The 26112-nt window shown below is 39.2% G+C and overlaps 1 protein-coding gene and 1 long non-coding RNA gene across 2 annotated transcripts in view; one reads left to right on the top strand and one right to left on the bottom strand.

Annotated features, from left to right (window-relative positions):
• The window catches only part of LOC125755468 (uncharacterized), a 76227-nt gene extending 69693 nt beyond the window's left edge, over positions 1 to 6534 (bottom strand). The window contains exon 1 of the long non-coding RNA XR_007412098.1: positions 6413 to 6534. This is a non-coding gene — a long non-coding RNA (uncharacterized LOC125755468). The remainder of the gene's footprint in view (positions 1 to 6412) is intronic.
• Positions 6535 to 6641: 107 nt separating this feature from the next.
• Positions 6642 to 26112, top strand: part of TAF4B (TATA-box binding protein associated factor 4b) — a 126317-nt gene continuing 106846 nt past the window's right edge. The window contains exons 1-3 of the mRNA XM_025429265.3: positions 6642 to 7459; positions 23200 to 23345; positions 24513 to 24620. Coding sequence (XP_025285050.1) covers positions 7117 to 7459; positions 23200 to 23345; positions 24513 to 24620 — 597 coding nt within the window. The 5' untranslated portion in view covers positions 6642 to 7116. The remainder of the gene's footprint in view (positions 7460 to 23199; positions 23346 to 24512; positions 24621 to 26112) is intronic.

The following is a 26112-nucleotide window of genomic DNA, read 5'->3' as shown; positions in this document are numbered from 1 at the left end:
AGGATACACAGATGAGATAAAATTCCTGTCCCTAAGTGCCAATCTAGAGGTTGGGAGTGGGATAGGAGTCAGAAAAGTACTCTCTTTGTCAAGTATCTACTTATATATTAGGTTCTCCCTTCTGGTTCTGAGATGAACATCACCTTGGCTATGACGAAAATCCAGTTTAGTGAGAGAGGATAGGCAAGTAAAACAACTTAAATGCCATAATATAATAAGTATTATAGGAAAAGGAGGAGAGGCAATGAATTCATCCAGTGTAGGTTATAGCTTTTGGAAGGCCAAATAAGAATTGGCAAGGTAAAACATGAGTTTCAAATGGGGAAAGTCTTTGAGGGGAAGTGCAGCAATGTAAGAAAAGGCATGAAGCTGACAGAGAGTTTGAGACATTTAAGGAATTTCTGTAGTTTATCTATGGTGCCAGTAGTAGGGACACAGCAGAGATCACTTGGGTAGTTTAGCAGGTGCCAGGTCATAATGAATCTTGTATGCCACGCCAGCTATTTGAGATTTTGTCATGTAAATAATGGGAGGATGTGAAAAAGTTGTAAATGGGAGCTACATAAGTAGATTTGCATTTTAGGAAGATTGTTCTAGAAACAATAAGGGACATGGATTGGGTTGGAAGAAGGGAGAAAGATTAGAAGAGAATTTCCTACCAGTGTCTGTGACCAAGAAATCTGCCTTAGCTTCTGTTGCCATAGATGAATGCTCTATTGCACTCAAAAGCTAAAAGCTCTCCACTTGTGCACTAGATTCCATCCCTTTTTTACCTTCAAGGACATGGTTCCAGCAAGCAAGGCTCCCCTTTTTACTCCACTATCAGTAATCTCCCTCCCTACTGGATCATTGCCATGAAGATATAGTATGATGTCATCATAACCTCATCCCCTCTGGCTACTGCCCCATTTTCCTGCCCTACTTTGCATCAAAACTTCAGAGTCTTCAAATCCTCTTTCCATTGTTTCTTGAAAATACTCCAATCAGGCTTTTACCTCCACATCCCACAGAGACTTGTCTCTTTTCAAGGCTACCAATGACCTCATTTTGTGTTGCTGTATCTATTGGGCAATCATCAGTCCTCATTTTACTTGACCTATCAGCTGCATTTGACACATTTGATCCTTCTCTTCATCTGAAACTTGGCCACTTCTTGGCTTTCAGGACTCCTTTCTCTCCTAATTGTCCTCTTATCAAGGGAGATTCATTTTCCATCTCTTACTGCTGGGTCCTCTTCATCAACCCAACTTAACATTAGAGTACCCAGGGCTCTGGCCTCTTCTCTTCTTTATATTCTCTTCCTCCTTGATCATACTGAGCCCAATGGTGTTAAAAAATACCATCTGTATGCTGATATTATAAGCATTTCAAATGAAAATATCCCAGGGGTGCCTGGGTGGCTCAATCGGTTACGTTTCCGACTCTTGATTTCAGCTCAAGTCATGATCTTAGGGTTGCGAGATTGAACCCCACATAATTCATTCTCTCTCTCTCTCTCTCTCTCTCTCCCTCTCCCTCTCTCTCTCCTTCATTTCCCCTCCTTCTGTCCCTCTCTAAAACAAAATAAAATAAAATATACCAGACTGGGCACTTGATTTCCCAACTACCACTGCAGTCATTCCTATTGCAATCTACAGCCCCTTATACTTCCAGTTTGCCTTGGCCAGAAACCTTCACATCATCTTTAACTCCTCTCATACCTCACACTCAAGCCATCAGGAAAACCTGTTGGATCTACCATCAAAATAGTCCCAGAATTTGACCACTTTTTACCACTTACCCCAATATCACCTTAGTCTAAGCCACCAACATCTCTCACCTGGATTTTCCAGTAGCTTCCTTAAGTAGTCTCTCCACAATTATCTCTGTATTACTATCCTGGTATATTATCCATAGTTATCCTATCCAGTTAGCTCTCCTGATCTATTCATAGAGCAGCCAGAGTGAGGTTTTAAAAATATGTCAGATAATGCTACTTTGCTGCTCAAAATCTCCCCATGCCTTTCCATGTCTCATGGTAAAAAGCAAAATCCTTCACAGGCCTACACAAGGCCCAGTGTGAATTTGCTGTCTTTCTTTTTCTTTCTTTCTTTCTTTCTTTCTTTCTTTCTTTCTTTCTTTCTTTCTTTCTTTTTCTTTCTTTCTTTCTTTCTTTCTTTCTTTCTTTCTTTCTTTCTTTCTTTCTTTTTCTTTCTTGTCTTTCTTTTCTCTTTCTTTTCCCTCCCTTCCTTCCTTCCTTCCTTTCTTTCTTTCTTTTCTTTCTTTTCTTCTTTCTTTCCCAACAGTACTTCCTATGCCCTTGTTTGATTTCCTTTTGCATGACTTCATCACCGTCTAATATACCATATATCTATTCATTTTTTATTTACATTTGTATAATTCACTTATTTCCATGTCTGTTTCCACTGGACTGCATGCTTCACAGGGACAGGGATTTCTGTCTTTTCTTTTTTTCACTGATACATTCTTTACTGGCACACACACATAGTAAGCATAAACTCTGGTTATGTGAATGAATGACTGAATGATGGATGGGCGTGGGGAGGAACATCTTCTAAGAAGATATAATTCAAGAAAATTAGTGCTAAAATAGACAAGTAAAAAATTCTATGATTGCAGAATCTTCTAGAAAATAAAAGATTATTTCTGAGCTTATGGCTTCTTGAGCAGTCATTGCTTTTTCTACACTTAATATGAAATGAAAGGAAGGGAGTACTCACGCTTTTAGAAAATATTCATCTTCCTAGGTGAAGGCAGTGTGTGTAATAAGCTTCTACCTAGCATAGCTTAGGCAGACTAATATAGTAGTCTAGCTTCATGACATTCAATGCTTTCCTGAATGCTATGGGGAGGAGACCAGGGAGTACTTAGCTATACTTAAAAGATGTCAGTTGTTGTAAGATTATATATTTTAAGGAAAAGCTTGTGTTAGTTTTTGAGTATGTAAATAAATTAGAAAATACACAAATATAAACATAAAATTATCACTTACAATGTCTCCAAACAGATCCTCTGTTAACAGTTTGGTGCATAATGTAGATTTTCTTTTGAGCATATATCTACCTGCTTTTTGGTCAGTTTTCTTTTTTTAGTTCGCAAAAAAATGGAATAATACTTTCTATACTGTTGCATAAGTTCCTTTTTCTATTTAACAATATACATGATCATTTTTCCATTACTGTACCTCTACAAGTATAAATCTGAGTGGCTGATTAGTATTCCATAGTGTGACACACCTCCTGTGATAGGATCTTTCCATTGTATCCACTTTTTGTAGAAGAATTAAAAGTGCCTCAGACTTCATTAAGCCTTTAGTGAAGGCATAAAAAATGGAAGTCATTAAAGAAGTCAAACTTCTTAAGAGTTTAAACTACATTCCTTTAAGAGGAAAGGAATGGCAGAATGGTGTTGTAGGAATGTGCTCTACTGCAGAAAAGTATTTAAACGTTTTGATGTAAAAGCCCAGATACTGGACCAGGTTCAAGGTTTAGAAGTTGAGGCCATTTGTTTCTGATTCAATTTGAAGCTGAGGCTTCAATCTTCTCAGGCAGATTTTTCAGCTGACTTCATTTCACAGATAAAGAAGGCTTTCTGTTTAGATTCTACAGAGTAGTAAACTTTTATTCATTTTCTGAGGAGACTGTAGACATTAGATATATGAAAAATCAAAAGGACAGTAAGAGTAATTTGCAATTGTCCACCCAATAATTGTACTCTTAGACTTTGGTTTTGTCCAAATTAAAGTTGTGTGCTGTGTGTGTGTAAAATAGTGAAATGTTGAAAATATAAATTTTGCGTTTGTTCAGTTTTATTTCACTACCTGAACTGATGAAGAGAGTATCTGACAATTAATGACCTAATCCTTCATTTAGAAGGTCCTATCTGGTCTGAATGTTTGTGTCTCCCAAAATTCATGTTGAAATCCCAACTCCCAAATGTGATGGTATTAGTAGGTGGGGCCTTGGGAGGTACTTAAATCCTGAGGGTGGGATTTGTACCTTATGAAAGAGGCTCCAGAGAGATTCTTTATTCTGTCATGTGAGGACGTGGGGAGTAGTCTGTGATCTGGAAGAGAGCCTTCAACCGACCATCCCAGCACCCTGATCTCAGATTTTCAGTTTCCAAAACTGTGAGCAATAAGTTTCTGCTGTTTATAAGCCACCCATCACCTAATACCCCTAGGAAAAGGAGGTTAAGAGGTAAACACCCAGTTACAAAATAAATAAATCCTAAGTCATGGGGATGTAATATATAGCACAGGGAATAGTCATTAATATTATAATAACTTTACAGTGACAGCTAGTCCTATCAAAGTGATCATTTCATACTGTATAAAAATATCGAATCGCTGTCATACACCTGAAACTAATATTGTATATCTATTATAATTCAATTTTTGAAAAGCCACTCAGTCTGTGGTATTTTGTTACAGCAACCCGAATGGAGTAAGACAGAAGGAAAATGAATAAGTATTTTTCAGCATCCTTAATTTCACAAATATTTTAACAGATAAACATAATAAAGTCAAGGTACAATCTTCCCTTGCATTTTTTCTTTTCTCGCGTAAATGGATAAAATGCACTTTGTTTCCTATGAATCCTGTTTTAGTATAAATTTCTATAGAAAGGAAATGTATCAAACATAATTATTACTAAACTCCAAATTCAGGACACTAGTTACCTGTGCTGGGTAAGAAGGATATTCTTTGCAACTAGAAAATTAAAGTTCCCATCAATGACACAAATAACAGAGCAAACCAATATAACAAAATGTTCAAGGTCACTTTAAAGAGAAACTTTACTTCCTCAGCCAAGCTTCTTTGTAACTTGATTGAGGTTAATTACATATCTAAACAAAGTATGTGAGTTGGGGGTGGGGTCTAATGAAAGTTTAAAAAAGGGAGAGTCCTCAGAGCAAACTGCTCTTCTACAAGTGTTTATTGAATTACACTCTATGGGGACGCCTGGGTGGCTCAGCGGTTGAGCCTCTGCCTTTGGCTCAGGGCGTGATCCTGGAGTCCTGGGATCAAGTCCCACATTGGGCTCCCCACAGGGAGCCTGCTTCTTCCTCTGCCTGTGTCTCTGCCCCTCTCTGTCTCTCATGAATAAATAAATAATAAAATCTTAAAAAAAAAAAAAAAGGAATTACACTCTATGGAGAAAAAAAATAAGGCTAAGCAATTCTCTCAGCCAATTAAAAGCAGATCTGAGATTCGAATTCACTAGGCCATATTGCTTCACTGATTATGTTGCATGGATCTACTTAATTCACTTAGCAAATATTTATTAAAGATCTATTATGTACAAGACGTTTTGCTAGGGGCAGTGTGGGATATACGATGAATTAAGACATTTGTGGAGATATGGAAAGAGATATACTTCGGTTTCATACAGACTATTTTGAATCCCAGTTTCTTGGAAAATCACTTTTAACTGTAGTTTTTAAGCCAGTTCAATGAAGTGGTCGTTAAAACAACAACGTCTTCAGAAAATGTACCTCTTAGTGACCAGCAAACAAGGGGGGGGGGGGGCTCGATAAATGTAGTTATTCTCTCTCCAACTCCCCAGTGAGTTTTCTAGAAGCTACGTGATCAGGTAAGTCTTCATGAAATAGGGAAGGTTATTAATGTCTTGGATCATAAAAATGGGTTCTTGATTTGGACTGGTTGGGATGGGAGAGAGAGCAAACGCAGTGACGTGTGAAGGCTGTCAGGAGACCCTGGTCCACCAGAGTGTACAGGGAGGGAGAAAACTACAAGCCCTAACCATCACGGTACCTGCCTACTTGCAAAATCTCCCTCGGTATTACTGACGGTTCCTACAAACATCATCTTCCGACAAAAGCCTGAAATCAAGGCACCTTCTCTTAACTACATCTCCAAGGAGCAAGTTTTCCCATATACTGGACTTACTGATTCCTTTAACAAAAACAGTCTCACTGTTTTCCAAACAACATTTCGTACCGCAGTTAACATCTATCTAACTGCCAGAATCTGAGGACGTGGGAATCAAAAGACACTGTCCCAGGTCTTCAAGGAGATCTACGCGTCAACGATGTAGACACGTTTAGAGGTGACAGAGACCTCCAAATCCGCCCAAAGGAAGAAAACCATTTTCCCCTGGGGGCAGTTCAACTCCAAAGTCACAGGAAAACAGGCATATTTTACAAGACTACACAATCATACGCCATTCTTAAACATTTAAAAGAAAGAAAGCATCCCCCCCCCACACACACACACACACACGATGTCCATGGTAACGCTCCTTTTGCGACGCTTTCGGGCAAAACCCGCAGAGAAACAGAGGAAGCGTGATTTAAGTCTGAGCGACCGTTTGTCTGAAACCAGTCCCCATTCTTGTCCTCAAAGTAAAAGCGTGTGGAAATCACATTCCTGGCTTTCAAAGGAACATACCGGTGAGGATACCAAGGAGAGGAACGCGAATGTCGCAGTTCTCAAGTGCAGTCCGCCCCTCCCACGTGGTAGATTTTTGGCAACTTGACCCTCCTTCCTCCCGATTCTAACGCCCTCCGGAGCCGTCCCTAGTGACGTCACGAGCGCGATTCCAGCCTGCGGCCAATCACAGGGCCGGATTCCGGGGGAAGCCCGGGGCGGCGGCGGCGGCCTGTGCGCGTGCGCGAGGTCTCCGCGTGGCTATATAAACATGGCTGGCGTGGCCGCGCGGTGGGGCCACGCCGAGTGCGTGTAGGGGGGCTTCGGGGCGCTCCGGTTTTGCAGTTTTGAAATTTCTGGCGGGGGAACCGGGGCGCAGAGTTTCGCTGCGTGGTGGGAGCCGACGTGACGCCCTTCCGGGAGCCGCGCAGCCCGGCTCCGCTGCAGCAGGACCCGAGGCTGAGGCGCCGGGCTGAGCCGGCGCACGTGTGAGCGCCGCTGAGGAAGCCGCAGCCGGGGCCGCACGGGCGGGAGGGGGTCCGGGACGCGCGGGTCTCGGTGCCCAGCCGGCGCCCGTCCCTGACTTCAGTGTCGCGGCCCCTGCGCCTCTCCCCAGCGATGCTGTGGAGCCGGAACTGCGCCGGAGTCGGCTGCCGCCTGTCAAGCCTCCCCGCGCCTCCGCTCCCGGAACGGCAGCGCCGCGGCTGCCGCTGATCCACCTGGGGATGCCCGCGGGCCTCACGGAACCGGCCGGCGCCGCTCCCCCGGCCGGTGTGAGCGCCTCCGGGCCCGTGAGCATGGCCCCCGCCGGGACTCTGCCGGTCCGGGTGGAGGGCGCCGCGCTGGCCTTGGGCGCCGTGACGAAGGCTCCTGTCAGTGTCTGCGTGGAGTCCACGGCGTCGCAGCCCCCGCGGCCCCCCGTGGGGACCGTAGTGACCAAAGTGGCTCCTGTCAGTGCTCTCCCTAAACTCAGCAGCGGCCCCCCGCTGCCTGCTCCTCAGCTAGTCGCTGTGAAAGCCCCCAACACCACAACAATCCAGTTGCCTGCCAACTTGCAGCTTCCTCCAGGTATGTCGGTCCCCTCTTCCAGCTTCCCCATCGGGCCAGCCAGCGGCGACACGGGAAACGTCGCACCTCCGGATTCTGCCTCCGTGCTGCTAGCTCTGGGGGAAAAAAAAAAAAAAAAAAGTCAGCTCAGAGAACCTTTCCTAATCAACTTTGCAGGGCAGTGATTTGGCTTTACAAATAATATAGCCTCTTTGAGTCTTTATTGCATTGCTCTTTACATATTTAAAGTATCTTTTCACCCAAGTGACCTAGTAAACGCTGGAGCAGTGTGTTGAGGAGGGCCTTTGAGGCACTGGCTCCTCGGTGGGCGAAGGGAGGATATAGCTAAAGTCTATTTTTATGTGGAGAGGAGACCAATTTCTATATACGGACGGTTAGATAGCCATATTGGTTTTTTTTTTTTTTTTATTCATTAAAAAAAAATTTTTTTTGCCCTATTGTTTTAAGAGTTTTTTTTTTTCTTTTAAAGAAAAGTTTATTGAAGGAGTTCTTGTGTATTAAGACACAGAGCATTTTAGATTTAAGCAAGCTGGAATAAGTTCACTAGTTTCCTCATACCAGAAATGAAAAATGCCGTTTCCCGCACAATCTTTTTTTTTTAATTTATTTATTTGTGATAGTCACAGAGAGAGAGAGAGAACGAGGCAGAGACACAGGCAGAGGGAGAAGCAGGCTCCATGCACCGGGAGCCCGACGTGGGATTCGATCCCGGGTCTCCAGGATCGCGCCCTGGGCCAAAGGCAGGCGCCAAACCGCTGCGCCACCCAGGGATCCCCCGCACAATCTTTAGAGGCGTGATGATGGTCATGTTCAGCCAGAAGGATACCTCTCCCAGAGAACAATGCCAGAATTGACAGATCAGGGGCACACGATTGCTGTATTTGAGGCAGTGTGTGATGCTACAGTCAACGAGTCTGTGACTACTTTTTATCCGAGGGTTTACACGTCTGGGCTGTTTTTCAATGATTTATGCAAAGATTTTTGCCTTGTGATCATTCAGCATATTGTATATTTGAATATGCTACCTTCTTTCTTGACTCAACTGAAAGTGTCTTGCAATTTCAGTGGGGGGGGGGGAAGGCACAAGTCACATTCTTTGGAGTGAACTCTACTTTTAATTATATTGTCTTCTATTTACTTTGCTTGGCAGTAATTGGAACTCTGACCTGCAAAGATGGTAAAGATATGAAGCATTGGAGTCAAGATTTTAGTTTTGTTTTTTGTTTTTTTTTTTTAAGCAAAAATGATAGGGTAGCTATCATTTGGTAGCTAATGTTCCCTTTTTGTTTTGTTTTTTAGGATTTTATTTATTAATAATAGAAGGAGGGGGGGGGCAGAGACACAGGTGGAGGGAGAAGCAGGCTCCATCCCGGGAGCCTACCCGCCCCGATCCTGGGACCCCAGGATCACCTCCCCAGCCAAAGGCAGGAGCTAAACCGCTGAGCCACCCAGGGATTCCCCTAATGTTCCCTTTGATCATGAACATTGTGGAAAGATTATGTTCTCTACTTACTATGAAGTTCTGTTTCAGTTTTGTATGGTACAGGAGGTGCATGTACTTAAGGCTATGCTGTGTATGCCACTGGATACATTTTCTGCCAGTTCTAAGTTGTCATCCTGCATATACTTATAAAGTAGTTATGAATGTGTTTGAATGAAATCACCTCCAAATCTGTTAAAAATTAAGTTCCTGTCTAGTTGGTGAATATTGTTTAGAAACGAAAAGGTATTAGAATAGAAAAATTATCAAGAGTGAAAACTTGCTGGCAAGTGGGAACTAATCACTAATCAAAGGCATACTGTGCTATTTACACTTTTTTAAATCTATTGTTTATATTCTTTTGTTGGTCATAATAGATAGCAAACAAGGTAAAGGTCTTTAAGGGTAAATAACTTGCCCAATGCCAGACACCTCATAGGTGTCAGAGGGAATTGGCATCCAAGTCTTACTCTTTACATGATGTTGTTCTTGACACTTGGGTGTGTGTGTGTGTGTATGTGTCTAAGATATGCCTTATTGAGTATCAGGGCTAAAAGGTAACATAGAATTTTAGAGCTTAACCTTTTGTACACAAAGAAACCAAAACTGAAACTTGCCAGAGCTATATAGCTACAAACCAGGACCACAGCCTAGGTGTGCACTACACTAAAACATTTTAGGCTATTGACCATGGAGAAACTTCCAGGAGAGAGGAGATAAATTGCCTTTAGGAATTGTAAGTTACAGAAAAGGTGAGGAGGTGTTTTGAAGAGCAGCTTTTGGGAATTTCAACTGATGGGTGGGAGAGGGGCATACTAACCTTTGTGCTCTGGTTAATGCACAATAAGATAACCAATAGTTGAGGAATGAAATGGAAGCACAGATTTAAGTAACTTTTTAAGAAAATTGTAAGTCTTGTAGCATTTCTTTTAGATCCTAAGGATTAGTAATTGATTACTCAAGGATGCTAAAATCATGCAGAAGTCAGCTTTTTTTTTCCCCCTAAGATAATGAATATTTTAAGTATTTGATTTCTGTTTACTTCGGAATTTCCTCAATAAACAGAAGTGATTTTTTTAAAAATATAAATATGCACCACAAGTTTTTCTAGAGAGCAGAGACTGGAATTAAAAAAGGTAGGCATTGTGAGGAAATGAAAGAAGATATAATAAAGCTCTGAAAATTATTCCGTTGAATGTTTTTGGTAATCTCTTTGATCTTCTCGGTCTTCTCTTTTATGAACATGTGTGATTTGGGGCCAGACTGCAGCTCTTTATGTTTTTTGGTATTCTGTGTCTCTTCTATCACTTGTTTGAGAATGATGATCAGGGACTTGGTTGCTTCTGCTACATCATGAACTGGTAAATTCTGCTTGATAGTCATACTGTACAGAAGTTTGTGAAAGTTACTTGCAAAAGGGTTCAGGTCTTTTTTTGTTAACTCCTTCATACTCAGGCATGACATAGGATTTGGATCTTTCTCAAATTCTTGAAGCAGTTCCTAGATAAGCTAGGGATTGTTATTTCCACCATGGCTTTAAAAAAAAGGATATTGCGCGAGGGTAGTGACTCTCGCTGACTTTATTACCCAGGGCCTAATGAATTCCTTGCTCAGAGAAAGCACCTGGTATTGGAGTATACGCATTAGTTTATGTGGAGAGAGAAGAAGAGGGGCTATACGGCTGCAGCCCCTAAGGAATCCCCAGGGCCATTACACATATCAGTGCATTTTATTTTTAATTTCTTTACTCCTGCCAACAAAAGCGGCATATGTTTATGTTAAACAAAAAGCATTACTGAGGGACGCCTGGGTGGCTCAGCGGTTTGGCGCCTGCCTTCAGCCCAGGGCATAATATTGGAGACCCAGGATGGAGTCCTGCGTGGGGTTTCCTGCATGGAGCCTGCTTCTCTCTCTCTGCCTCTCTCTCTGTGTCTCTCATGAATACATAAATAAAATCTTTTTTTTTTTTAAAAGCATTACTGAAATGTAATATACCCCTTTCTCCAGAGTATTACTATTAACAATTTGTCATCCTTTTCATGTTAATACTTACAAATCTTTCTCATATTTTAAAAAAGATTTTATTTATGTATTCATGAGAGACACAGAGAGACAGAGACAGAGGTAGAGGGAGAAGGCAGTCTCCATGCAGAGAGAGTCCAATGTCGGACTCGATCCTGGTACCGGAAGATCACTCTCTGAGCTGAAGGGCAGATGCTTAACCACTGAGCCACTCAGACACCCTCTTCCTCATTTTTTAAATTGCTTGGTAGTACATTGTATCAATGTAGCATCATATTTTGACCACTAGACATTGATACTGTTTCCACTACTTTGTCTTATTACAAATGATGCTATAATAAACATGTATTTTTGTGCAGTTCTTTAAATGTATTTTTTTATAGGATAAATTGCTAGTAGTGGAATTATTGGTTCAAAAGGCATTCTTTTCATAGGATTACCAAATTTTATCCCCAAAAGATCATTTAAATGCAAAAGCAACAACGTTAATACTTAATTTTTAAAAGCTACCTATGGGGGCACCTGAGTGGTTCAATTGGTTAAGCCTCCTGACTTCAGAGTCCTGGGATGGAGCCCCATGTGTTGGGTTCCCTGCTCAATGGGGATTTTGCTTCTCCCTTTCCCTTTGCCCCTCCCCCTACTTGTGTGCTCTTTCTTGCTCACTACTCCAATCAGTCAATCTTTTTATGAAAGCTACCTATGGAATCTAATAAGTAGTTTTCCAGACTTAAGTTTAATTAATAGTAAGAGAAGATAATTCCTAGAATTGAATGGAGATAGACTTTAAATGTAGAGAAATGTAGGTGGATGATAATGTTATATAGATTTGTTTCTTACCAAATAAGGGTGCCTAAGAGGACTCTTGTTAGTTTGTGAAGTAAAGTAAGTATGTAATATACAGTAGCTAGGAAGGTTTAGTTCAGGGCACAGAGTAAGGATTAGGTGTGCTAATCAAATTTATAGATAATAAGGGACCTGGTGGGTTAGCCTTTTGTGGAAAGCACTGAAGTTGAGCAGTAAAGGGCAGAACATTGGTCTTAGAATCAGACCTGGGATTGAATCCCAGCTCTATCACTTAATAGCTTCATCATTTGAGGCAAGTTTAAAAATTCATCCTCTGTCACTTTTCTTTTTTTTTTTTTTAATTTTATTTATTTATTTATGATAGTCACACAGAGAGAGATGAGAGAGAGGCAGAGACACAGGCAGAGGGAGAAGCAGGCTCCGTGCACCGGGAGCCCGACGTGGGATTCGATCCCGGGTCTCCAGGATCGCGCCCTGGGCTAAAGGCAGGCGCTAAACCGTTGCGCCATCCAGGGATCCCCTCTGTCACTTTTCTTATGTCTAAAATTGGATCATACCTTCTTCCTAGAAGTATCATGGATTAACCAAGGATATAGGTCTACATGTCAGAACTCTAAGGAACAGCATTTGGGTGGAAAACAGAGTTGCATAGCAGGCATGTCCTGAGTTTTTAAGGTACTTGTGTAGCATTGGGCTGTAGGTACTCTGGTTGATATTTATCTAATATGTATTGGCATCCACCAAATTCACTATAATTTAGAAGGATGGAGTTTGAAATAACCTCAATGACTATGTGCCCCCATTTTTTTTTGTTTGCAATACAAAATTTGGAAAATACAGAAAAATTACCCCAAATATTTTGAGTGTATCTTTTAGTTTCCTTTTTTATATAAACTTAATGGAACTACAATTTTTTCCATGTATATTTAATTTTATTTATTTATTTATTTTTAAGATTTTATTTATTTATTCATGGGAGACACAGAGAGAGAGAGAAGCAGAGACACAGGCAGAGAGAGAAGCAGGCTCCATGCACAGAGCCAGATGTGGGACTCTATCCCGGTCTCCAGGAATCACGCCCTGGGCTGAAGGCGGTGCTAAACCGCTGAGCCACCAGGGCTGCCCATATATTTATTTTAAAAAGGAAACTATTTACAATAAGTTTTGAAAAATTTGACAAAGGTATAGCCACCACTCCAAGATATGGGGAATATATCACTCCCCAAGGCTTTTAGTTTACTTGGGGAAAAAAAAAGTATGGATGCTTTATTTATTTTTTACATAATTGGGATTCTATTATGTAATTTCTTTAGCCTTCTTTTTCACTTACCATTATATAGTTACAATTTTGTATGTTCTTACTTTAAAATTTAATTTTATTTATTCATTTTGAACATTTTATTTATTTATAAATAAATTAGTTATTTTGACAAACCCACTGTGTAAATGGAGAATAGAGAAGATGTGCCATAATCAGTAGTAGAATGTGTGATAAAAACTTACTGATTTACTTTAAGTTTTTCTTTTATTCACCTAAGAATTACTGGAATGAGAAAAAAAAATTTAAGTGACTTTAAGCTCAGTAAGTGAAAATGACATAAAAAGTTAAAGGAATTGGGGTCTTGGTGCCTGAGTAAGAAAACAACTTTGGTATGTTTGGCTCCCTTTAAGGCTTTTAAAGGATTGCCCTGTGGAAATGAAAGTAGGCTTATTTTGTGTGCTTGCACAAGGGACCATCCTATCTGTACATATTATGGGCAGACTATTTTGGTTTCTTTTTTTTTTTTTTTTTTTAAAGATTTTATTTATTTATTGATGAAAGACAAAGAGAGAGGCAGAGACATAGGCAAAGGGAGAGAAGCAGGCTCCATGCTGGGAGTCCGATGTGGGACTCGATCCTGGACCCCAGGATCACTCCCTGAGCCGAAGACAGATGCTCAACCACTGAGCCACCCAGGCGTCCCTATTTTGGTTTCAAATTAAGGAATAACTTTGTCTTTCTACTCTACTTGTGAAGGGGTGATCTTTGTATATCTCCACCTTCTTAACCCTAGACTTAAATCAGTAGAGACTAGAAGGTCACCAGTCAGAGAATTATGTAGAGATACTAAATTATAACAGGTGAATTCTAAAGTTTTTCTGGCTCTTAGATTTATGTGGGTCTGATATCCTTTCCGGGTCAGTATTTACCAATGCTAGGAAGTCAGACAAATCAGAGACACTATCCAGATCATCTTTCAACCAAGACAAAATAGGAAAGTCAGCTTGGGATTTAGCAGTTCACTGGGCATACAAGTAGAGTAGTGTGTTAAACTATGTACCAGATATGGATCACTTTACACTTTAACATCTTAATATTTTTAGAGGAAAGGTGCTCTGTAACCTAATGTATGATTACTTTCTTTCAACAGGTCTATAGAATAAGTAGGCAAAGCTGGATATCCTTTTATGATTGGAAAATGAATCAAATTTATCAGGATTTGATTCAAAGAGATTTGGTAGCTGATTTTCAGAAAAGAGACTACTGTTCAGTTTCCTTTATATGTTTATAAGTGCTTTTCACTAGGTTGTTGCTCATTGGAACTGAACCTTTGGGATAAACACTTCAGTTGGAAGAGCATCGAGTTTAGATAAGCTCTTGTTATTTTTTCTCAGTATTGTCTTCGACTATTCCAATATTACTTCCTACTGATGGTTTGAGTACTTAGTGGAAGAAAAGTTTGGATTATGGACCTTTTGGTATTAATAACAGTTATTACTACTATTTGATAACTTTGAAATTCAAAAGTCTGTTTGAAAGTATTGTCTCATAATCCTGTTAATGATCTTGAAAGGTGGGTATTAAGTTTCCATCCACAAATACAGGGTGTCTGTTTATTTAGATCTTTAATTTCTTTCAACAGCATTTTATAGTTTTTAGAGTATTGGTGTTGTACTTATTTTGTCAAATTTATCAGTATATTTTTATTTTTGGTGCTATTGTAAATGGAATTGCTTTCTTTGTTCGATTTAGCCATTCATTGCAAATGTATAAAAATACAGTTGATTTTTATACATTGATTCTGTATCCTGTTACCTAGCTGAACTTGTTTAATAGGTTTTTCATGGATACCTTAGGATTTCTACATAGAAGATCATTATCTGTGAATAGTTTTACTTATTTCTTTGGATTCCTTTTATTTCATTTTCTTGCTTAATTTCTCTGGTTAGAATTCTTGGTACAATGTTGAATAGAAGTAGTGATTCCAGGCATTCTAGTCTCATTCCTCATCACAGATCTTTGTTTTATTCCTCTCTTAAGGGGAAAGGCTTTAGTCCTTCACCATTAAATGTGATGTTAGGTGTAAGTCTTTTGTTGAGGAAGTTTACTTTCATTCCTATTTTGTTGAGTGTTTTCATCATGAAAAAAGGGATGTTATATTTTGTCAGATGCTTTTTCTGCATCTGTTGAGATGATCATGAGGTTTTTGGCCTATATTGAGGTTTTTGGCCTATATTGATATGCTGTTTTATGGTAATGTTTGTATGTTAGACCAGCCTTCCACACAGAGGTAAATATTACTTGATAGGATATAACACTTCCTTTGTGCTGCTGTATTCGGTTTGCTAGCACTTGGTTGGGACTTTCTGCATCTCTATAAGGCACAATGATCTCTAGTTTTTTTGTGATGTCTTTTTCTGGTTTTGGTATCAGGGTAATACTGAGCTTACACAATGAATTGAGACATGTTTCCTTTCATTTTTTGGAAGAGTTTGTGTGAATGATTAGTATTAATTTTTCCTTTGATGTTTGGTAGGATTCACCAGTGAAGCCACCTGGACCTGGGCTTAATCTTGTGGATACTTTTTTTGATTCCTAATTAAATTCATTTGTTAGAGGCCTCTTTAGGTTGTCTTTTTTTTTTTTTTTTTTTAAGATTTTATTTATTTGAGAGAGAGAGCAGAGCAAGAGAGAGAAGCATGAGCTGTGGGGAGGGGCAGAGGGAGAAGGAGGAGAAGCAGGCTTTCCGCTCAGCAGGGAGCCTAATGCCAGGGGCTCCATCCCAGGACCCTGGGATGGTGACCTGAGCCAAAGGCAGACCCTTAACGGCCTGAACTACCCAGGCATGCCCAGGTTACCCATTTACTTGAGTCAGTTACAGTAGTTTTTTGTTTTTAGGAATTATTTTTCTCAATTGTTTTTATACTCTCTTTTTACCTCTGCTCGAATCTTATTAATTTCTCTTCATCTGCTTGCCTTAGTTATTTTACTTTATTCCCCCAGTATCTTAAGATGGAAGCTTATTAAGTTACTGATTTGAATGTTCCTTTTTCTTTCTTTTTTTTTTTTTAAAGTAGGCTCCATGGCTTGTGTGAAGCCCAGCAGTGGGGTTCAAACTCACAACCTTGAGATCAAGACTGAGCTAAGATCAAGAGTAAGATGCTTAACCAACTCAGCCACCCAGTCACCCCTTGAATCTTCATTTTTAAGAGAGGGAAGGAGGAATAGGGGTGGGGGAGGGGCAGAGGGAGAGAGAGAATCTCACATGGGGCTTGCTCAATCTCATGATCCTGAGATCATCACCCAAACCAAAATCAAGAGTTGGGACACGTAACTGACTGAGTCCCCCAGGCACCCCTCTTTTTAAATACTGTTATATGTAACTATAAATGTCCCTTTAAGCACTGCTTCATCTACATTCCGTAAATTTTGGTTTATTATGTCTTCATTTTCACTCATTTTAAGGTATTTTCCAATTTCCCTTGTGATTTCTTCATTGACAAATGACTACTTAGGAGTAATTAATTTCTAAATATTTGTGAGTTCCCCCAATTTCTTTTTGTTACTGATTTCAAATTTCATTCTATTGTAGTTGGAGACTATACACTGTATGATTTCAATCTTTTAAAATTTACTGGGGCTTGTTTTATGTCCTAGCATATAGTCTGTCCTGAGATTGTTCTATGTGTGCTTAAGAAGAATGCTGTTGTTATTGGGCAGTGTATTCTTATAGGTATGTTTTAGGTTTAGTTGGTTTATAGTATTGTTCAGGTATTTGATTTCATTGTTAATCTTCTATATAGTTGTCTATCCTTTGTTGAAAGTAGGGTATTGAAGTCTCAACTATTGTTGAATTTCTGTTTTTCCCTTCCTTTATGTCCGCTTTTACTTCATATATTTTAGGCTCTATTTTTCATTGCATGTATGTTTATAATTGTTAATATTCCATTTTCAATTATGAAATGCCCCCTCTATATCTCTAGTAACACTTTTAGACTGTATTATCTGATATTAGAATGGCCATGCCAGCTTTCTTGTTTTGTTTTTTAAAAGATTTTACTTATTTATGGGAGGGAGAGAAAGAGAGTGTACACACAAGCAGTGGGGGAGGAGCAGAGGGAGGGAGAGAGAGAGAAAGAGAGAGAGGAAGGTTCCCCGCTGAGTAGGGAGTGTGATGACCTGAGCTGAGGCAGACACTCAACCACTCAGCCGACTGAGCCACCTAGGCACCTCCACACTAGCTTTCCTATGGTTGTTGTTGTATATGTCATTTACTTTCTATGTTTTTTTATAATTGTGTCTAAAGGAAGTCTCCTGTGGGCAGCATATAGTTGGATCTTACCTTTTTTTGGTCTGGTTTACACTTGTGCCTTCTAATTGGATTATTGAATCAATTAACATGTAATATTACTTATAAAGCTAGGTTTAGGTCTGCCATTTATTTATTTTTGTTTCAATATATTTCCTTCCCTTTTTTCCTGCTTTCCTTTGCATTAAGTGAATATTTTCTAGTGTGATACTGTTTTCTTTATAATTTTTTTTTTAAATTTTTATTTATTTATGATAGTCACACACAGAGAGAGGGAGAGAGGCAGAGACACAGGCAGAGGGAGAAGCAGGCTCCGTGCACCGGGAGCCCGACGTGGGATTCGATCCCGGGTCTCCAGGATCATGCCCTGGGCCAAAGGCAGGCACCAAACCGCTGCGCCACCCAGGGATCCCTCTTTATAATTTTTTTAAAGATTTTATTTATTCATGAAAGACACAGAGAGAGATGCAGAGGCACAGGCAGAGGGAAAAGCAAGCTCCATGCAGGAAACCTGATGTAGGACTCGATCCCAGAACCCCAGGATCACTCCCTGAGCCGAAATGAAGGCAGATTCTGCTCAACCACTGAGCCACCCAGGCGTCCCTCTTTATAATTTTTCAATATATATTTGGAGATTCTAGAGGTTACGATGTATATCTAATATATATTGTGTATATATCTCTAATAAATTCTAATAAGAATTTATTTCACATTCATAATAACTTAGTTGGGTGATACAGAAACATTTCTCCTGGGGATCCCTGGGTGGCACAGCAGTTTAGCACCTGCCTTTGGCCCAGGGCGCAATCCTGGAGACCCGGGATCGAATTCCACATCGGGCTCCCGGTGCATGGAGCCTGCTTCTCCCTCTGCCTATGTCTCTGCCTCTCTCTCTCTCTCTCTCTCTCTCTCTCTGTGACTATCATAAAAAAAAAAAAAGAAAGAAACATTTCTCCTATTTAGCTCATTTTCCTTTCACTTTTTTATTTTTGTGCTATTATGCTCTACATATTGCACCTAGATATGTTAGAAACCCAACAATACCTTGTTAAAATTATTACCTTGTGTAACTTTATGTTTTTTAAAGAAACTAACAGAAGAAAGGAGCACAAGTATATACTTACAGCATTTAACATTTGTTTTATTACTTTCTTAGTTACTGTCTGCGTTTCTTCATTTGTTCCTATGAGTTGGAGTTTTCAACCAAAGGCATTTCCTTAGTGTGATACAACTTTAGTCCCACCCACTTCCTTTTTTGCTGTTATTCACAAATATATTACATTTTTATATTATAGGTCCAAAAATGTAATTATATATATACACACATATATATAGTTCTATATAATTTTTTTAAAAAGTTAAGAGAAAAAAGCAGAATTAATATGAATTTATATTGTCAAATTACATAATTACCTTTACCAGTGCTCTTTCTCATTCTTGTGTGAATTTGAGTTACTACCTGGGATCACTTGTTCTGAGCCTAGACAACTTTATTTAGTATTTCTTGTATGGTGTTTCCACTAGCCAACCAATCCACTCAGTTTTTATCTGGGAGTGTCTTTATTTTGCCTTCAATTTTGAAAGATACTTTTAATGAATATCTGATTGTTGGTTAAATTTTCTTTTCTTTCTTTCTTTTTTTGGCCTTTAAACAAGCGGAATATGTCATTATGTCATTGCACTGCCTTGTGGCCTGCATTGTTTCTGATGAGAGGTCAACTGTTAATACTATTTGGGTTCTCTTGTAAATAGTCATTTTTCTCTTACTGTTCTCAAGATTTTGTTTTAATAGTGGAGCTTTTTTTTTTTTTTTTTAAGATTTTATTTATTCATGAGAAACAGAGAGAGAGAGGGGAAGAGACACAGGCAGAGGGAGAAGCAGGCTCCATGCAGGGAACCTGATGTGGGACTCAATCTGGGGTCTCCAGGATCATGGCCCAGGCCAAAGGCAGCACTAAACCGCTGAGCCACCCGGGCTACCCTTTTTTTTTTTTTTTTTTTAAGATTTTATTGATTTATTCATGAGAGACACAGAGGCAGAGACATAGGCAGAGGGAGGAACAGGTTCCCTGAGAAGAGCCCGAGTGGGACTCTATCCTGGGACTGTGGGATCATGCTTTGAGCCAAAGGCAGACAGATGTTCAACCGCTAAGCCACCCAGGCATCCCAATAGTTGAGCATTTTTATTATGAAGTGTCTTAATGTGGATTTTTTTGAAAGTATTAGAGTTTGTTGAGCTATTTGGACATCTAGATTATTCTTCATCAAATGTGGGAGTTGCCAGCCATTATTTCTTTGGATGGTTTTCTGTTTATCTCTCTCTCCCTTTCTGTGTCTCTTGTCCTCCTCCTCTGGTACTCACATTATGCCTATGTTGCTGTGCCTATCAGTGATCTACATTTCTCTGAGACTGCTCACTTTTCTTCATTCTTTTTTCTCTCCATTCTTTGGATTTAATAATCTCTGTTGATCTACCTTCAAGTTCACTGATCTTTCTTCTCATTCAGTTTCACTGTTGAGGCCTCCAGTGAATTTTTTTTACTGTATTTTTAAACTACAGAAGTTTTCTTTTTTATATCTATCTTTCTAGCAATAGTCTGTATTTGATGACACCATTATACCTTCTTTTTGTTTCTTTAAGCATGATCTCTTTCAGTCTTTTGAACAAATTTATAATGTATATTTTGAAGTTTTTGTTAGATCTGATAGCTAGTCCTTCTCATAGGTGGTTTTTGTTGCCTGCCTTTTTTCCTGTGTGTCATACTTTTCTTTTTCTTTACATGTTGTGTAAGTTATTATTCAAAACTAATATATTGGTGCCTGGGTGGCTTCATTGCTTAAATGTCTGCCTTTGGTTCATGATCTCAGGGTCCTAGCAACGAGCCCTGCATTAAACTCCCTGCTGAATAAGGAGTCTGTTTCTCTCTCTTCCTCTGTCCCTCCTTTCCCCCTCCCCCCAAATAAACAGATAAATTTAAATTTTTTAAAATACTAATATATTGCAGCAACTCTGCGTACTGCCCCCTGTTCCCTTGAGAGTATTACTGTTATTTACTTGTTTCTTTATTTTAATTGTCTGATTGGTTTATTCTAGTGAAGTCTATTTTTCCACACGTGGGAAGCCTTTGATGTGGCTTCTCAGAGGGCACAGCCTTTGGCATAAGCTCAGCCACCCTGAGATAACAGGGCTCTCTTTGACTTTCTCTTTCTCTGATTTCTCTGTTAAGCTGTGTCTCTGTTGGTATCACAGCCAAGTGTTAGACTCTACCTTGGCCAGCCAAATACCCTATCGTTTTCAACAATGCCATAGACCCTGACTTGCTCCCAATTAAATTTAGGTTCCTTTACAAGGATAATTTTTGAGGTTATTGTTTGAGGTTTGTTCTGACATCAGCAGGGTCTTTCTCAATTGTTTCTTTTTCTGGCTCTTTCTGGTAAACTAGAGGTAGGCCTGTGGCCTAGCTTGTATCTGTCATGAAGCTACCATTCTTCGTTTAGTTATTTTGTTGTATTTGAGAGTTCTCTTACCTTTGAGCTTCCCTACACTGTGTAGAAATAAAGTCAGCTTCCATAGGAAGATATTTGGAGTGGAGATCAGGACTGTGGAATGCTTCTTTATGGGCAATATCCTTGCTTTAGTAATAGGGTACTGGGCTATTATCCTCTCATCTTACCTGCTTGCTTCTTCCAGCATGAAACCTCCATCCTACCAAAGAACTGGGGTGAGGGAGAATGGGGTCCAGATACTTTTAGTGTGCCATCACTGAGGTTTAGAGCCTTTCCCTTTTATGAGTGGAGATGAGTAAAAGAAGATGCCTAGAAATTTATGGACACACTTTTCTTAGATTTGTCCTCTGCTGTATGCAGCTCAGTGTGGGGGAGATCAGAAATGCTGATGTGCTCCTTCTAAAGAGATACCATAGCCCTCAACAGGGAGTGTGGGAGAGAGAAGGCCCTTTGTTGGGTCACACTGCCTGATTTGAGAAGGAAAAGGGAGTGAGTGTGGTTCAGATGCCACGATTCTTGCTGTGCTTACTGAGTTTTAGTAAATCCTCCTTAATAATGGTGAAGCTATTTTCTGTATGCCTTAAGGCAATTTCAAAAGACTTTAAATAGTTGTTTTTATTTATTTTTATTTTTAAAAAATATTTTATTTATTTATTCATGAGAGACACACACAGAGAGAGAGAGAGAGGCAGAGACACAAGCAGAGGGAGAAGCAGGCTCTACACAGGGAGCCCGATGTGGGACTTGATCCCAGGTCTCCAGGATCACGCCCTGGGCTGAAGGCGGCACTAAACCCCTGGGCCACTGGAGCTGCCCTGAATAGTTGTTTTTAAAAATAATTTTCACCAGTTATACTTGCTTTGCTGAGGAGCAGGTTTGTTGAGGTCTTCATGCTCCCATTATGGAAATGGAACTGCAGCTATGAATCCATATTCTTGTTTATGCCTCCTAATGACAAAGACGAGAATTTCTACCATCAGCAAGATATTAGAGTTCCTTTTGCTGTACATCTAACAATATTGTCATTGGACTTCTTAATTTTTGTCTAGGTAGATAAGGTGATATCTCACTGTGATCTTAATTTACTTTTCCTTGTCATTGGCATCTATGTTGGTTTTGTGTGTTTTGGATATTTGTCCTTGGAACATAAATGAACTAAAATTTTCTCACATTTTGTTTTTTTTACCTGATGGTGTCTTTTGCTAAAGAAAAGTGGCTTGTTTTATAAATATATTTGGGGCAGCCCAGGTGGCTCAGTGGTTTAGCATCTGCCTTCAGCCTAGGGTGTGATCCTGGAGACCCGGGATCGAGTCCCACGTCAGGCTCCCTGGATGGATCCTGCTTCTCCCTCTGCCTGTGTCTCTCTGCCTCTCTCTCTCTCTCTCTCTCTCTCTCTATCTCTCACAAATAAATAAATAAAATCTTTATAAATAAATAAATAAATGAATAAATAAGAATGTGTCAAACTGACACTTTAATATACAAGAATGTATCAAATTATTTCCTTTTTTTTCAAATTATTTCCTATTTCAAGTTCAGAAAGTTTTTTTACATTACTTAAGAATTTAAAAGGTTTTATTTTTAAACTTTGTATTCTTAAAGCCTTTGGGGTTTTGTGTGTAGCATGAAACTTTTAATCTTTTCTGTATAGATAACTAATTGGCCCAGCCTTATTTATTGAATAGTTGCTCTTTTCCTCACTAATCTGTAGTACCTCGTAGGAGAATTTGATATATCTGAGTCTGTTTTGGAATTTTCCAGTTTATTCCATTGGTCACTTTGTATAATCTGATGTCATTACTATATCATCGTACTTACTACAGTTTTTTAACTTGATGTCATGAAAGAAAAGTATTTTGGCTTTTTTTTAAGTAGCTTTGAGTGAAGATATTTTTCTGTATTATGTAACAATTAGTATACATGTAATTATATTGTACTTATTCAGGGCATTTTATAGTGTTGAAGGAAATTCAGTACCTATAATAATTCAGTGCTTACAAAAGAATAATGTAATATTCTATAATAGAATAATTCAGTACTTGTTTTTTTAAAGATTTTATTTATTTATTCACTCAAGAGAGAGGCAGAGACACAGGCAGAGGGAGAAGCAGGCTCCATGAAGAAAGCCTGATGCAGGACTCAATCCCAGGACTCTGGGACCATGCCCTGAGCCAAAGGCAGATGCTCAACCACTGAGCCACTCAGGCATCCCTAATTCAGTACTTATAATAATAATTATACTGTACTTATTCAGAGCATTTTACAGTGTTGAAAGAAATGTTTAGAACACAAAATATATGATGCCTATGTTTCATTTATTAGCTTAGAAGTCATATTTTGTTTTCTTTTAACTCCAGGAACAGTTTTGATCAAAAGTAACAGTGGCCAGTTGATGTTGGTATCTCCCCAGCAAGCTGTGACAAGAGCAGAGACCACTACCAACGTAACTTCAAGGCCAGCTGTACCAACAAATACTCATACAGTCAAAATCTGTACAGTGCCGGTAATATACCGTAGTTTCTTTTATCCTCCTTAATTTTCCATGTATTTTCTTCATATAGATGTGTGTGAATTTGTCAGTAAAAATAATAGATGATTCTGCTCAACTTTTCAAATTAAGCCACTTTCTTTAAACATGTTAATCACAGTGTTTGGACTTGTCATTTGGTAATTGCTAAAATAATAAAGATTCAGTTTTCATACTCAAAGATTTTATAGTCCTCAAGGGAATGTTCGAAGTGCTATTTGCATTTCTAAATGGAAAGAAAATAATCATTCTGTTTCAATTTTAATTTGTGGTAAAATATTGACACTACAGTTTATAGTATTTATTTTTGTACATATCTTGGGATGACTTTTAAGAAATTCAGAAATGCATAATATTTCATTAATTGGTGATGTTAGAAAATGGTTTATTTTACACACCTGATAATTTTTCCAGGTAACTAAAGTTTATCTTTTGTGCCAGAGATTAAAAAAAAAAAAAAAATTTTTTTTTTACAGAAAAAGGATAAATACAATAAACAGAATTCTTTAATGGTCTTTCTCTGATAAAAAATGCTAAATGTGAAATAACGTTTTCTTAACGAGTCAAGCTCATTCTTATGAAAGATTGCATAGTTTCCTGTGGTAATATTCTATGTCAGTTCTATGCATCACCACCTCCCCACACCAGCCCTCATTTTGTGCTCTCTTACGATTTGGTTCTATATTCTCCACCATTTTCTCTGTTGTTGTATCTTTCTATGACAGTTGCTCCTTTCCTTTCTAGTTTCCTTTATCTGAATAGTAGGAGTTGAGATGACAGGTTAGCAGATTTTTGTTTATAATTAGATGTTAAATAAAAATCCATTTATTTTCTCTATGTGCCAAAAAGTAAAGTTCAAGATTTTAATGCTAAAAGACTGTGATATTTATTTGTGAAATCAGTTACCTCCTTAGGAATAGGTAAATATAAAGTGATAAATAAAGTGTCAGTTGGCCAGTTGACCATTTAGGTTCATAGTGGAGAAGGTGCTTAGAATCTATAAGGTTATAAAACCAGTTATAGCAAAGAGGTTTGCTACGGTGAAGTGTTTTAACGTTTAATATTTGCCATAGTACTGAGTGACTTAAAATTACTAATGCTGATGACTCTTACCTCTCCTTTCTCCTCCCTCCACCCACCCAGAATTCAAGTTCACAGTTAATTAAGAAAGTGGCAGTGGCACCTGTTAAAAAATTGGCACAAATAGGAACTACTGTGGTACCCACTGTTCCAAAGCCTTCCTCAGTACAAGTAAGTTGTGACTGACTTATGTCCATGCATGCACTGGTTTTTCTCTCATCTTTCTTTCCTATTTAGTTATTTACTGCCAGATATATATGTTGCCACAATGACCATGTCCTTAGAGAAAGGAATTCAGTGATATTTGGTGACACTTAACAAAGTGGGAACTGTTGGAAGTGTGGAAGCACAAGATAAACATGATGTATGTTCTTAGAATATCAGTTTTATATGAATGTATTAAATTAATACAAATGCATCTAATAGTCACGTGTCATAGTGTCTAGAAGCAGGTGCTGCGACAGAATTTTGGTATAGGGGATATTTATTAGTTGATACCTGTGGAACGGAAGGAAAGTAAGATTTTGAACTAGATGCAGGCCCAATGGATGAAGAACATGGGAGCAATTATGGCCTGTCAGAGTTGTCCTACTGTGTGCGAGCATTGGTCATCTGGGCCTTAATTCTCCTCTATGATTAGTCACAATGTCAATTCCACAGGGAGAGTTGTGCTGTTGGGCAAGGCAATTCTCTGAGTTGAGACAAACCCTGAAAGAACTGACAACTGTAGGCTGTATAGGAATAGCATTCCTAACAGCAGGGACAACACAGATTGCCTTGCAACAGTATATCACTGTTTACTCCTTGTGTCTCTGGGATCTACTTCCTTATACTGTTGGAGACTAGATCTTTTGGTATTCTGGTGGGTTTCTTCCTTGGGGAAACAAAACGGAAGTTACTAGGATGAACTATAGTCCTGTTACTGTGACTAATACTCATCAACTCCCTCCTTCACTATCCTATCCATTCTAGATTTCCTCTCTTCCTTTTTTTTTTTTTTTTAATTAAGGATTTTATTTATTTATTCATGAGAGACACAGAGAGAGAGAGGGGCAGAGGGAGAAGCAGGCTCCACGCAGGAAGCCTGACCTGGGACTGGATCCTGGGTCTCCAGGCGCTAAACCGCTGATCCAGCCGGGCTGCCCTCCCTCTCTTCTTAATTAATAACTCTGCTGGTCTTGGTAACTTAATTGGTAGTGTGACCAGATCATCATCTCTGAGAGCTCTAAGGTCCTAATCACCATGCTTTTTTGAGGAAAGAGTTGCTGTATTTGTCCATAGATCATAACAGTTGGGCAAAGAAATGCCAGCACGCGCTAAAATGGATCACCTGGATTCACCACACTTATTCTTTTCAGTCTCCATTGTGTGCTAGCAACCCTACCTATTCCAGATGCCAGATCAATTACCCCTGCCATGTGAATGATTCTTTACTGCTGTTCCTGGACAAAGAAAACCTGAAGTGCCCAGGAGGCAGCCATAGTGTCTAGTTTATGGGAACTCTTGCTGTGTCCTCTGGTGCCCCCTTTGGACAGAAATGGGAAACACAGGGTCCCCCATTGTGTCTTTAGGAATGATGATAAGTGGTTGCCTTCATCCCTCTACTCCTCAGTTCCTTGGTTTTCATGTATTTGTCCTATTGGAGACATAGTACCATAAAGAA

The sequence above is a fragment of the Canis lupus genome, chromosome 7 (genome assembly GCF_003254725.2).
Source record: "Canis lupus dingo isolate Sandy chromosome 7, ASM325472v2, whole genome shotgun sequence".
Classification (NCBI taxonomy): domain Eukaryota; kingdom Metazoa; phylum Chordata; class Mammalia; order Carnivora; family Canidae; genus Canis; species Canis lupus.
The sequence above is the reverse complement of the archived record's forward strand: the minus strand, read 5'-3'. Positions and strand labels throughout refer to the sequence as shown.